The 15,570-nt window shown below is 42.3% G+C and overlaps 1 protein-coding gene across 1 annotated transcript in view; it reads right to left on the minus strand.

Annotated features, from left to right (window-relative positions):
* Positions 1-15,570, minus strand: part of MYO16 (myosin XVI) — a 427,770-nt gene that overhangs the window by 133,867 nt on the left and 278,333 nt on the right. The window contains 1 exon segment of the mRNA XM_067712857.1: positions 635-710. Coding sequence (XP_067568958.1) covers positions 635-710 — 76 coding nt within the window.

Consider the following 15,570-nt stretch of genomic DNA (forward strand, 5'->3'; position numbering starts at 1 on the left):
ACATATACGTAAATTTATAGCTCTATATGTAAATACAGAGATATATATAATTATACCACATATAAACCCAGTACATCGTTTTACATATAGTATAGAATTATAGAGATATGTATAGAGATATGTATATAAATACTAAGGTTCACTAAGTAGATGTCACCTATAAATTTATATGGATATATACATATATGCATGTGTGTATGTATATATCAATTTGTACCCTCATTTTACTTTGTAAGCATTAGTTTTTTATAGCTGAAAGTACACAAGAATAAAATACCACCCTTAGCTGTGCTCCAGAGTCATCTTAAGTAATGAAACTCACCCTGCTGTGGGGAAGCCATGTGCATCTTCATCAGTCTTCACACAAGAGCTTCTTTATATTCACACGCCAAACTGGTGAAGGTGTTTTATATTTCTATCCGCTAAAAGCTTAGTTAAATTATGGTTTCTACTAGACTCTAAATTAAATTGTAACCAGTGTGTAGCATGGCAAGCTCCATTCCTTATTATTCTGGGCATTAGAACATGAAAGATAGTTCAATTATCCTTAGCTGGTGGCATATTTTATAGGGCCATGTTCAGAGACAGAGACATAAAGAATGTGTGGCATTTTAACCGTACGGGGAACACTTACTTTTCATTACAAATAGAAGATTCTGTGAAAGGGAGTCTTTATTTTTTTCAATTGCTCCAACAATTTCATACATTACCTATAATAAAAGAAAGTAGCATAATTACTAATGGTTAAACATGACCACGAAAGTAATTTCCTTTAAAGAATAACTTGACTCAGCGGCAGTTTTAAATTATTCATAAGAGCAGTGTCTTCAGGTCTTAGAGTTCTCGCTACAGGCAAGTTCAAAGCTCCCATTCCCAGGCTCTGATCGCCGGGGCCCTCCTCCAATCGCGAGTTTAGGAGAAAGGGGTGCTGACTCAGAGCCACCATAGCCTGTTTATTCTGAAAAACCCTCACCTGCTCAGAAAACTCTCTAAACCAAGTAGGAAGACTTCATGACACCTTGGGAGGGAAGGAAATGAGGCGTCAGTTTGAGAAACGGAGCGCTGTCTTTATTAAAAAACTTAACATAGAGCTACCGTATGATCCTGCAATCCCACTCCTGGGCATATATCCAGAGAAAACTCTAATTCCAAAAGATACATGCAATGTTCACAGCAGCACTATTTACAAGAGTCAAGATACGGAAGCAACCTGAATGTCCACTGACAGGTGAATGGATAAAAACGATGTGGTATATATATACAGTGGAATACTACTCAGCCATAAAAACGAATTAAATAGTGCCATGTGCAGCAACATGGATGGACCTAGAGATTCTCATATTGAATGAAGTAAGTCAGAGAAAGACAAATATTGTATGATGTCACTTATATGTGGAATCTAAAATAATGATAGCAAATGAACTTATTTACAAAAGAAATAGACTCACAGATGTAGAAAACAAACTTATGGTCACCAAAGTGGATAGCTGGGGTGGGGAGAGATAAATCAGGAGTTTGGGATTAACAGATACACACTACTATATAGAAAATACTAAACAACAAGGACCTACTGTAGAGCACAGAAAACTACACTCAATATCTTGTAATAACCTATAATGGAAAAGAATCTGAAAAAGAGTAGATATTGAACAGATATGTACATATATATGTATGTATGTGTAACTGAATCACTTTGCTGTACACTTGAAACTAACACAACATTGTAAATTAACTACACTTCAGTAAAAAAAAAAAAAGCATTCCTTTGGATAATTTAAGCAGTGAATAAAATCTGAAGTCCTTAAAACAAAGAAAATCAGGAAACAATTAATTCTGGATTATTCAAAGAACAGGTTTTTTTCTGTCACAGTTTACTCACGAACATATTTAAATGACTTTATTGTCTGGTTTTGCTGGTATTCCCATCTGGCCTGGGAGACTTGATTTTTGAAGAGAGACGTGGTTTTATTGTCTCTCTCAGCCTCAGCTAAGTGTGAGCTCCCAAGTGGGGTCCAGAGGGTCAGAACAGCCACAGGCTCATCGGGTTCAACAGCCGCTGCTGCTTCGCCACGGCTGGGTGTCACAGGCTGTCCTTTACCCCGGGTAGACCAGGACTGACCCCAAGGAGGGCAGCTGGTCAGTGATGTCTCTTTGTCCTGCATCACCATGAGGGAGTGTGGGTGGTTAGACCAGTGCAGGTGACAGTCACCCGACTCCTTGGGGAATTTTAACTGGATGGCCCAGAGGAGATTGTCTCATTGGCAGCAAGATGGAACTAGACAGAAAGAATCCATGAGAAAGAGGCTGAGTGGCCAGTGAGAGGAAGCTAGAAAAAGGCCAGATGACCCCCAGTGAGTCTTGGTTCCTAGCGGGTTTTCAAGTTCCAAGGCCTAACTGTGTCATCCTTACAATAAAGCCTTGCTGGGATTTTATTCTTTGCTGTCACAAGAGCCTAAACGGCACAGAAATCCCAAGATACCCTGCAGATTCCCAGATTTTCCAACATGAATTTGGATCAGAAGACTGCTTGAGCTAAGAGGCAAACAACTAAACAACTTTAAGATACTTCTCAATCATTATCTAATTATCCAGTCTGACCCTGGGCCAGAACATGGCTTGCCAATATTAAAATGTAAGCTATATATCATGTTACATATTACACATGGTTGAATATAAACGATTTTTACATCATCTAGAGCAGTGGTTCTCAACCAGGGATGATGGTGACACTTTCAGTGCCTGGAGTCTTTTGCGTTTGTCACAACTGAAGGGTTGGGAGGACAGGGATGCTACAAGCGTCCTACAGTGCCCTGGACAGCTCCACAGTGAAGAAGTATCTGGCCCCCAATGACCATGGGATTGGGGTTGAGAAACCTTAACCTGGGGTTTGGCTTCTACACGCCTTCCTGTATTAGAGACAGCAGTGCCCAGAGACCACAGACACCCAGCTAAGCTGCTCTGCATCTATATGGACTTTGGCAGGTTATTTGATGTCCCAGAGCTGAGCCTGCAGTGTAGGGTCCTCCTCTGTATGGTTCCAATCTATAATTCTAGCCTCTTCTTTTCACGGGCATCTGATGATTCTGAAGTAAACACACACACACACACACACACACACACACACACAGTTGGACTACCTGATTTTTTCTAAGTACATTCCTTGCCTGTCTTTGCTCCTGTCGTGTCTTGCTTTGTGATGGGCCTTCCTGCTGTACCTTGAGGGAGTGACTATGGATTGCTCAGCTCTGTCTCTGCAGCAACAAGCAAAATGCTGTGTCCACTGGGAAGATTCATTTAATGTTTGGTGAAATGAACAAAAAGGTTTCATTACATTGTGACCACATATAGCATAACGTTGAGCTTCCCCTTTTTATTTAAGATTATGTTGATGAGTCTTTCATTATCACAAGATCATGTGCTCTGGGAAGTCCTCATGAATGGCGTCCTGGTTGTACTTGGAGAGTTAGACAAAAAGCTAAAGGTCTCCCATTAAAACTAAAGTTCAAAACCTCCCAGTTGGAGACACCAGCTAGAGAAGTTACGTGGAAAAGATATTTAACAAAATCCATACAAGTGCAAACACTCGAGAAGGGCAGTTTGGTGCTTGTAGGAAGCATGGCGTTGGGCAAAAGTTTTTACTTCATATAAAATTAATAAGTCTTGAAGCAGGTGAGCTTAATTATTTTGTGACAATGGGAAAACTGCTTTAGCTCTTTGAGTCTTTCTTTATGTGTTTAATTAATATTCTGCAAAGGCATTCCAAGCTTAAGAGCTTCTGAGCCTATTCCTAAGACAGGGATGATTACAGTCCTGACAGGATTTGAGTTGACAGCTCAACAGAAGTATTAGACATTACCCCCCAAGATAGCTTATTTTATCATAATTAACACAATAATGCTAACGACTCTGTGTTACATAAACTTGGCATTAGTGGAATGCTAATAACACATGGTTCCATATCATGTTTTTTTTTTCCTGGTCCCAAATCTGGAATCAAGTATTTCCTCAAGGAGCCCTTTCATATTTTACAGGAAAATTGTAATTAGAGACCTAGAGGTGCACAATAGCATAGTATTATCAAGCTAGTCAGTGTTTCTCGGACTTTTCAGGGGACGAGCTGAGAAATACATGCACACAACACACATATGTGTGCACATACATCTGAGATGGGTTTATTTTTTCTTTTTAAGGGTAAAATACAATCTGTTTCCAGACTTGGTCTTTTAATCATGATGATTTCCTCAATCCAATAAAGTTTGGTATTGGCCTTGTCAAAGGCAACTAGAAAATCTAAATAAATGATATCCACTCATGCCCGTTTATTATGTCCATAGATAACCTGCTCCCATCCCCTTTAAATACTTCTTAAACTTTTAATTTTGAGATAATTGTAGATTCACCGTTGTAAGAAATAACAGCGATAAAGCCGGTGGACCCTTTACCCCATTCCCGCCAGTGATAACATCGGACAAAACCATCACCAGCAGGATATCGACATCAGCGCAGGGAAGACTCAGGACTCTATTTCATATGTGGTGAATTGAGGTCATTTGTGTTTTCTGAGGAACTGGTCCAGTTCATCTAAGTCATCGAATTTATATGTGATGGTTGTTTGTAGTATTTATTCCCTTTTGATCTTTTTGTTGACTGCAGGGTCTGTATTCATATTTCCTGTTTTATTCCTGCTATTAGCAATTTGCGTCTTTTCTCTTTTTTCCTTGTCATTCCTTACTAGAGGTTTGTCATTTTTATGGTTATTTTAAGAGAACCAACTCCTTGTTTCATTGATTTTCTCTATTTTTAAAAAAATTCCACGCATTTTGCTCTGGGTTTGCTCTTGGATTGCCTTTTGTTTGCTTGTTCTGGGTTTGTTTTACTTTCCTTCTTCTAGGTTGTTGAGGTGGAAGCTTAGATGACTGACTTGAGACTTTCCCCTTTTCTAATATGTGTATGTAGTGCTATAAATTTTCCTCTTGGCACTGTTTTAGGCCTGTCTCAAAAGTTTGATATGTTGTATTTTCATTTTCATTCAGTTCAACATATTTTTGAATTCCCTTGAAACTTCATTTTTGATTTATGGATGATTTAGAAGGGCATTTTTTAGTTTCCAGGTATTTGGAGATTTTCCTGTTATTTTTCTCTTCTTGATTTTTAGTTTGAGTCCATTGTGATAGGAAAGCCCCAGTCTGTATAATTTCAATCCTTCGGAATTTTAGGTTTGGTTTATGGCCCAGAATATAGTCTTTCTTGAAGCATGGACTTGAAAAGCATGAGAATTCTGCTTCTCTTGGTTTACACATCTATAAGTGAGCAGATCCCATTGGTTGATGGTGTTGAGTTCTTCTACATCCTTTCTGATTTCCCACAAAGCTGTTCTATCAATTGAGAAGAGGACGTTGAAGTTTCCCACTTATCCTTCTGGTTAGTTGACTCAGCAGGGGAAGAGAGGCACAGCCTCATTACTATCAAGTGGAGAATTCGGGGTCCCCGCTCAACCTCCTCTGACACAAAAGAAGAGGGGATTCTCATTGCCGCTGGGTGGGCAGGAGTCCTGGGTCTCCACTGGGCCTCCAGGCACACTTCCCTGGCTGCAGGGTGAGCAGGTGGAAGGGGTTGACGTGCCTCTCTACTGCCACCCCATTGGGCTCCTGGTGATTCAAAGGGCAGTGGGCCTCAGAGCCTAGTTAAATGGACAGAGGAATCTGTATGAATGGGAAAACAGCAAGGAGAAAAACTCAATGTACCCTAGGAATCACCCTAGCTCTGTGAGTCTGTGATGCCAGGGCGACAGATCAGGCCTGTCCTGTCTCAGCTGTGCCACTCGGGAGGGACGTAGCGGGCATTACTGGAATGGCAGGAGCAGGTTTCAGGCATGGGCCTTTCTAGGTCACTCAAGACAGCTCCTCTGTTCTCAGCCCCACACCTCCTTTTCCTGCTGGTTTATTGTTTGGGGGATGAAAGGAGAAAAAACCTGAAAGCACAAAAGATAGAGGCCAGGATAAAGGCTCTTTTTCCCCCTCTGTCTTTACATAACTGAAACTCAGGTGTTATTTTTTTTCCTCTTAAGGATTCATGCTATAAGTGACAGCATCCCTCATGCATGTAACAGAGAAATTTACATGCATACAGGTCCATACAAATCTTAAAGGGAATTGTCATGTAGTCAAAGATTTCCTTTGGAATGATTCTGTTCAATAAAATGGCTCCAAAGGAGATTGAGCATTTTCCTCACGTTTCAGCAGTTAGCACACGCATCTAAACGCTTTGGTGAGGATGCCCAGTGAGAAGGGTGTAGGCTAGGGACCGCGGCCACGCGCTCCCTTTTTGGATGTACTTGCTGTAACGCTCCGGCACTGCAATACATACAAGTATAAGAAAAATTACGTTCGCTGTATATAAAAACAGGGGTTATAAAACTTTCGCCATGGGTGTGAATCACAGTCCATCAAGATACTTAGTCTCCCGGGTCCACAAAGAAAAGTTACGAAAGGCCAAAGCACATGCGTTGTCTTCCCAACTGGAGACTGTCAGGCTCAGGTTTGGCTCGTCTCCAAGGAAACTGAAGTGCAGGCGCGAGCGCGCTCCGGGGAAACGGCTCCATCCGCCATCTCTGATTTGAATCCCCTGAATTAAAGCGAGAGCAGTTGGCTTACTCCACGTGGGTAAGCAAAGCATGGGGCCTGCCCGAGCTGGGGCCTAACATCCTAACGTCTGTGGTCTCATCAGCCCCGCTCCAGGCGCTGGCACACGGGCGGAGGGCCATGCGAGGTCAAGGAAGGTGTGCCAGTCTGCCGTGCTCCCACCAGCTGCCCTCAGCTCCACTCCCCGTAGAACAGTCTCCTCCCTTCCCATCTCCAGCCTCAGAGGAGGCAGCTGCTTCACACGTCTCTGGGTCACCTCATCGTCTCCCATCTGTCTCAACTTTTCCTGGGGAACCGAATCCCTGTACTCCTTTTCTTCTGCCTGAAAATGTGGAGCAGTTTCTTTTTCAGGCTAGACCCCGGCTGACCTCCACCAGCCCCAATTTCTCGCTCTGTCTATTCCTGTCTTGGTGCTGACAGCTCAGCTGCTTCTACCTGCTCTGCAGCTCAAAAGGACAAGGAGAGATACCGTGTTCATCACTGTTCAGAACACCTGACGAGAGATAACGAAGCTCTTGAAGGTAGGACGGAAAGCCAGGAGAGCAAGGCAGTCCTAGAAGGGTGGAAGGATGGATGCAGACAGAGCGATAAAAACTACTCGTTCCGAGAAGACTGAGGGTGCAAGGAGATGGCATCGCAGCCCGTGAAATGAACCACGTGCAGCGAGCGGGGAGGTCTCAGCGTACCTGCAGCGAGGCCTCACAGGTTAGAGAAAAAGAAATGGAAACAAATAGAGCATGTCACTGTAGGCTAGAAACGTAAATGTCACAACCAACTCTCCATTCAGGCCAGAATCAGGAGGCCAACAGGAAACCACCTGAGTGGGAAAACAAGGGTGGAGAATTCTTAGGAATTTGCTACCTAGACTTCTGCGTCTTCTTTGTCCTTCCTTCTCCTACTGGGCTGAGACGTTACCCATAGTAACATATAAAACACTGCATTAGGATGAGAGCCTTTTCCAGAGTGGACACTCTACCTCGCAAGGCAAAATGTAAAGGACAAACTGAATTGCTAATTATAGTATCACCTAATTAATGTAGTTCCGATGTGGAAATCTGTATTTCCATGTGGTTAAGTGCTAAAAGTTCAACTTCCTTTAATGAAGCTACCCTCAGTGATAACTGAGGCATTTCAGGACATCCCAGACTACAGCATGGACAGCTTACGTATGCTTCTGGCGGCATTGATATTGCCTTTATATATGTGTGTGTGTGTACATATTTCTCTAAGGACGGTATTTGACTTGGACATCTCTGTCTATCTATGGGTCTATGGACCTATTGCTCTCACACCAATTTGAGGGCAGAGCAGTGATTGCTTTATACAGCAGGCAAATAGGGCCATAAATACTTTTACACAGTTTCTTCCCCCAGCACCTAAACCAAGAGGGAGGAGACTTCATGGAACGCCCTCACACACTTGGACAATGTCCCAGCACTTAGGGAGACACTGGGAACGGGTGATCGACCCCCACTAAGTAGCACAAAGTCAGAAATGGGCAGAAGGATGGGGTGCGTGTGAGGGAAGGCACAGCCCTGCTGCAAGAGGAAGGGCCGCTGTGTGTCAGCTCCAGAAAGTGGAGAGCAGGACATATTACGTTTTTTGATGAACTACAAAGGGTGTGATGAAGTTTCCTCATCTGGTCCACAATCCCAAGTTGGGTTACATCCTGCCCAAGAGGCTATATGTGAGGCTGAGAGGAGTGGGGTCCGGTGGAAAGCGTCAGAAACCAGGGCCCCAGGAGAGCAGCCAGCTGGGGGGTTAGGGGGGGACAGCATCACCAAGGGCACGGCAAGGGCCTCAAAGCCCTCCCAGGGGAGCATCTCAGGGACGCATGGAAGCACCCAAGCCAGCATCAGCCCTAAATACCGAAAGGAGCTGTGTGCGTGAAGCCATATTGGGATGAAATGAGAGGACCCAGCACAAGAATAGACAGAAACAGGATGCTCCAGGCCACGGTACAGTGTCTCCTGTGTGGCTCAGGCTTGACGGGACTGGACGGTCAGCTAAAGTTCGTGGTTCTGATCACTACACAGGACCAGAAACTCCTCGTCTCTGAGTTGAGTCCGCGAGCACCAATGAAAGCAAATAAAGGACTTTCTATTACTTAGAAGAGACCAGAAATATCGCTGGAGCTGCCTGGGTTTTTTTCTGGTTAAAAGGAAGGGTTGTCCCAGCTGAATATATTTTAAAAAGTGGTGTGAACCCAAAACAAAAATCGAATCCTGATTACATCTCCCGAGTTGTGCATATTCAACTACCAGATACACGAAGAACGAGAGTGTTAAAACGATCTGGAAGATCTGATTTTTAAAAGAGAAACCAGAGTTTATTCTTCTACCAAAGGAGGTAAACTGGGAGGTAAAAATATGGCAAAGAAGGCAGGCGTCACCGCCACTGTTTCAGGACTATTATTAACAAGTCAAATCAGAATAATCACATTTAATCCTGGACAGTGTCACCAGGGAAACAAGAAGATAAATGAAATAAAAGCAGTTCATATGCCTTTAAGTAAAGAGATTCATTCATCCCTTTATTCATAATTCGCATTTCTTCCATCAGTTAGTGTTAGGACACTGTTGAAGGGACCCAAGAGGGGGAGGTGATGTGACCTCGGGCGCTGGAATACAAATGAGGGCTATTTGGATTCTAAGGGTAGGTGGGGAGAGAGTAGCTTGCATTTGGTAATTAACTGGGTTTCTGATTTTACCATGAGTTGAAAAGCGGGACAAATACGGCAAATCTGTTTTATTTACTTTTTTGAAGTCAGCTGAGAGAGTGTTTGGGAATTTAGTTTAGTTAGCCACTGGATCTGTTAACGTGAAGACGCCACTCAAGCAGAGATACTAAAAAGTAGACCTGTAGGTGTGAAGCCCACAGATAAACAGACTGGAGAGACATGGGAGCCGTGTCATCTACGAAACTGAATCATGAGAGCATATAAACTCCTAGAAAGAGACATAAAATACTCTCCTGGGAATCATCAATATTTACAGAATGGAAGTAAATTCACTCATTAGTCAAATTCATAACCCCCTTCTCCACCATGCTATTTACATGATGCAAAATATAACCCCTAGGAAAGAGGTGGGATTCACAGCTGATAAAAATGGGCAACTTTTGAGATAGACTCTTGAGTTCACTATAGCACATTAGAATGTGTGTAAAGACTGGATTTTAGCAAAAGAAATAAGATTGTTTTCGGTAAATATAAATGGGTCTGATAATTTTTCATGCCTGGTTTCAGCTTTCTATCTGAGGTCTGCTGAAAAATGTCTGGATTTCATGCGTGGTGGTAAATTGATCTCTCTCTTGCATCAATATTTATAAGCAGAGGCTTCTGTTTTTTACTTTTCCATTAAGTGATTCCATCTAATAGTTTTGCTTGCCCTCATTCTGATCCACTTTAAGTTGATAAGTACCAATCAACAGAGAAAGTTATTAGAAGCACATAGTATTACTGTTAAGAGTCCTTATCTAGATATCTAGATTCTGGATATGGGCATTGAATTAAAATCACCACAACTGAAATTTATGAACATGCTTCATTGGTTCCTTTTAAGGAGAAAAAATACCAATCAACTTACAATAAGATATCAGTATTCTAGGAAATCTAGAGTTCCCTATTTATACATGTCTGTCAACCCATGAAGATAAAAGAACCAGTTAAATCTTTGGAAAAAACGGTAAGATTCCCTAAATAAGAGCCTGCATTTTCTCTTCCTAATAAAACTCTGGATAAGGAAACATTTATTAAGTCTACAAAAATGTATTTATGCCAAAGGTGAAATTGATGGAAGAAACGGAGCACAAGGGGCCTGGGGGAGTTAATTTTTATTCTTCTAAAAGTTTGCCCAAGAGGTGAACAAATACAGATGTAAATTAAGCTCTCTTTGTGTGGGTCAAAATATCTCTGTCAAATAACCTTTAATAGTATCAGTTTGGCTTGGACCAGACAGGTTTCATTGTTATGTCTGGGGATTCTGCCTGGAGAAAAGAAAGAGGGAAATAAATGGAAACTTCCCTATTGAGGAGTTCATCTCCTGTTCCCGCTGATTTAAAGGTTCAATTTCAGAGTCTTCTTGGGAACACTGTGTCCCCCACCGATCTCTGGAGATGAAGGCCAGGAGACAAACTACAGAAGGTGTTCCTGACGCAGGTGACACAGGGAGATTGAAGGGACCAAGGTTTCACCCACATACATGTTATGTAAATACATCTGAGGACAAAGAGGTTGGCTTTCATCCCTGTCACCTAGAATGTTCTGCAGCCTCAATGAGATAGAGACCTCTGCTTCTCAGACGTCTGGGCAACACCATAAATCTCAACCGACATATTTCAAACTTCATTTATTCCACAATAGGGGTAGATCCTTTTCAAGGAGAAGGGAAAAAGAGTTCAGGTATTTTATAGACTGGCCAGAAGTCAGTCTCTTCCACACATCACTCCTATCAGCAATGTTTTAGTAATTGGGTTCCCGGAAAGGTCTGTGGAAATCAGTGACATGATGATGACGATCAGGGTCTACAGTCTGGGATTAGGACTTCATCCACCTCACCAGGACGTGACTTAGGAGGATGGAAAAGGAACCTTGATGAATACAAGCAAACCCCACGCCTGTAAAGACACACCCACGAGCACATTATATAATGGGCTATACATTCTCCTTCTGTTGTAAATTACATCTTGGAATATGTATGTAAATTGCAGAGAGCGCTTCAATTTTCTTAAGGAAAATGATATTGAAAGGACCTTTAAAAATCTGCAGTAAAACTTCACACACCTGTGTGCTTGATTAAACTATTAGTCATAAAGCTAAATGGTAAAGAATATAATTTTTTACAAAAATTCTCTTTAATCAAGGCAGCGTTACCCATCACAAAAACCACCTGTATAGTCAGTGAAAAACAGAATGTCACATTAACATAAGGTGAAACATTTATCTAAATAGTTTTTCTTTTAATATTATAGTTTCCATAGCTCGAGACAATCTCAATTTCCTGCACTTACCTTCCACTGAAGTCTTTCAAGTGTGATAGGAAGTACAAGAAAATACCGTACTATAACTTTGGTGGTTACGTATTCCTTATCATCTGCTAAAGCGCTATGAATAACATCATGATAAATAAAAAGAGATATTCTAACACATTTATAAAACATTTATTTATGCACCGTGGGCACATTTATAACACACAAGAATTAGCAAGTATCTTTCTTAACTCATCAAGGACATTTACCAATGACTCAATTTGAGAAAGTCAGTTGGGCCTCTAGTATTCTCAATACAGCCAGTTGATTAGGTGATTCCCGAAATATTTTCAGGACCTCGATACTTGTGATTGATGAGTTTAAAATTTTGCCAGATATGGTGGTATTCCTGCATGGAAAGACCTTCAGCAGTTGTTGGGGAAATAGGATTCGCATCTTTGACACAACGTCTCCAAACAGTTGTACCTGCACTGATTGCTTGCCCACCACTTACCCTTCAGAACAAGTTTACGAGGTTCATAAGTATATTCCCCTTAATTACAAACCCCATGGGTATGCTAGCTGAGGGTCAGCGTATCCCTCAAAGTCACAGCAAGGGAGCCCCAAGTGCCCCAGTGCGTCTTCTCTGTTACACAACACAGATTTCATGACTGAGATAATAAACACTAACATTTCTGCACATACCATGGTAGAGAGAGAAAGATATGGGGGTGGGGGGATGAGAAAGCTGAGACACTGTATTGTGACCTACTGGTCTGCAGTGGGTTGAATGGTGTGACCCCGAAATTCATGCCCACCCAGAACCACAGAATGTGCCCTTTTATGGAAATAAGACCTTTGTGGAGGTAATTAGTTAAGACGAGGTCCTACTGGATGGGAGGGGACCCTAAATCCAATGACGGGTGTCCTTAAAGAAGAGAAAGGGACACAAAGACACACGCAGAGAGAAAACCTCGTGAAGACAGAGGCAGAGACCTTGGTGCTGTGTCTACAAACCAAGGAACACCAACTGCTGGCAAGCCCAGAAGCTGGAAGAGAGGCTTCGAACAGATTTCTCTCGGAGCCTGCGGAGGGACCCAACCTGCGGACACCTGATTTTAGACTCCGGCCGCCAGAACTGTGAGAGAGGATACGTTTGCACGGTTTTAAGCCATGCCGGATGGGGGACTTCGTAATGATGCCCCCAGGAGACTCACACGTACCTGTATAATATTTGGTGAACCACTAAACTCCACCAAGGCTTACTTCACTGGAAAACTGACACAGTAATATTTACAAAGACGGTTGTGGTGAAAATGTTTCCCAGGCACTCTGCAAATTGAACACTGCTAGGTAAGCATCAGGTGTGCTTATGGATGAGGGAAGAGACAGAGCAGGGAAATTCAGATCAGGACAAGACCTTGGCCTTGGGAAGATGGGTACGATTTGGAAAGAAAGAGGAAAGGGGCATTACGGGTGAGGAAACCATGTGAGCAAAAATAGAGATGGAGAAATGCAGGAGTCATTTTCAAATGGATCAAATGTGTTAAAAGAAAAAAAAAAAACTACAATGCTACGAGTTAAAACTCCTCACTGCTGTTCTAGTCTGTAAACATTGACCCAATGAACACGTGCATTGGCTTCCTGGGGCTGCTGGAACCAGCACCCACTCTGGAACCTGGCATCCCTGCCCTCCTTGCCTGCTTCGCCAAGCTTCTGGTGGCCTGTGGCAGCACCACTCTGGTCTCCACTTGCTTTTCTCTCTCAAATCTCCCTCGGCCCCGCTCTTATAAGGATACTTGTCACTGGGCTTAGAGCTCAACAGATAATCCAGGAAGACCTTCCTGTCTCAAGATCCTTGACTTAATTACATATGCAAAGGGCCTTTTCCCAAATAAGATCCCAGTCGTAGGTTCCAGGCATGAGCCCGAGGGCCTGTCTTTTGTGAGGGGCAGGCACCGTTCCATCCACGATGATACTTATGGGTTTGGAAACAGAAGGAGGCTAAAACACAGGCACATCACCTTAGGTAAGAGCAACACCACCAGGATGATTTGTATAAATCATCAAGGCCAGTCATACAATGGGACGCTTATCTGAGATCCCCAAAGAATTACTTCATGCCAAAAAAGAAATGATCATAATAAACAACGTTCAGACAAAGACCTTATGAGCAGACACCAAAGAAGGTCAAATGTGTGTCATATATTTTATAGCTATTAATCTTGACCTCTGTTTTCATGAATTTAACTTTTATTACTTCAGATTGCTTTACTATCTCTTAATCGATTTCCTTTGCTCGTGTTAAAATGTAGGAACTTCAGGGCTTCCCTGGTGGCGCAGTGGTTGAGAGTCCGCCTGCCGATGCAGGGGACACAGGTTCGTGCCCCGGTCCGGGGAGATCCCACATGCCGCGGAGCGGCTGGGCCCATGAGCCATGGCCACTGAGCCTGCGCGTCTGGAGCCTGTGCTCTGCGACGGGAGAGGCCACAACAGTGAGAGGCCCGCGTACCGCAGGAAAAAAAAAAATGTAGGAACTTCAAAATACTATTTCCTATTAGGGTTTAGGAATCACCTTCATGGAAATTCAACTTTCCTAAGAACCAACGTCTTTTGCCAAATCCTAATTCTTCTTTCCTTCAAGATTCTTAATTTTAAAAGCCAATAAAATTAGACACACTTCTGGATTTAATGCTTATCCATCATTTAAATCACTAAAAGAAGTTTAAGAGCAATTCCTAAAACAGGTAACCCCATATAAGGTTTAAAATTTGCTAAAGCAAATAACAATGATAAAAAACACACAACTCACAGCTTCTTTAATTCAAATTCATGCTCATTAGTGAAACTCTGTTAATATTTCATGCACAGCCTCATCCCATTTACTTTAAAATATTTCTGTAATGGAGATTGGAAAATACACCACGCTCCTATGAGTAATGAAAAATTCAAATGTGTTTAGGGAAGATCGTCAGCTATAATTTAAATAATGTTGCTTAAACATTTCTAAAAGGACTTCTGAGCCTCTGCCCCAAATGAGATTCAGAAACATGGCAGGGTCTCGCAGTCAGAGCAGAACAGTCAGGTGTGTGGGTCTCTGGGGGCGGGAGGCTGGATGTCAGTATCATCACCAGCAGTAATGATTGTTCTTCCTGTGAGATACGGCATGTTTTTACTAACAGAACTAGGTAAACCAGGCATGGAGGGGCAAGTGACGATAAGAACTCTCTAGCACATCCATCCGGACAAGAGGAGACTACGAACAAACCCACGAACCCCAAAGCCACTGAGGTCTCCTCTGGGATCAACTTGATCATCAAAGAGCTATTCAGGATGGCTCATCCTACTGTCCAAACTAGACCCTGCCTGGTGACTTTAAGCCAATGAGCTCTTTGCTACATCTCCTGATTTATAAAATGCAGAAAGTGCTGCTTTCCTTGAAAATGCAATAGCTCAAAATTTAAGTACACAAAGTTACGTCTGATGATTAGAATGGCATATGGCTTGACATATTGCCACAAATTACATAGGATCTAGACTTTACCATGTGAATGAGTCCTCAGGGAGTCCTTGGGCCAAGACTCTTCAGTACATCTCAGTGAAATGAAAGACTTTTATAAAACCGCAAAATTGACTCCAATTATGGAAAATCCTGCTTTAAAATATAAAGGTGCTTTTACAGGAAATGTCGTGATTCCACAGGGCTTTGGCTATGTGGCAACTAATCAACTGGCTTTCTCTGCTTTGCTTCATTGCTATCAGAACTCAGTGAAATGATTCCATTCACTCAAACTCTCCATTGTTTTTCCCCAGATTTTCTTAAAACCATTGACACTTTACTAGGTGCTTGTAGAATACTTTTTAAATGCAAACATACAATAATTAGTAAGCAAAATTTTATTCCAAAGCTTGGTACCATTCAGTTTAATGCAATTTTCACTTACTGAACATCTAGTATATC

Source organism: Pseudorca crassidens, chromosome 18, assembly GCF_039906515.1.
Source record: "Pseudorca crassidens isolate mPseCra1 chromosome 18, mPseCra1.hap1, whole genome shotgun sequence".
Taxonomy (NCBI): Eukaryota; Metazoa; Chordata; class Mammalia; order Artiodactyla; family Delphinidae; genus Pseudorca; species Pseudorca crassidens.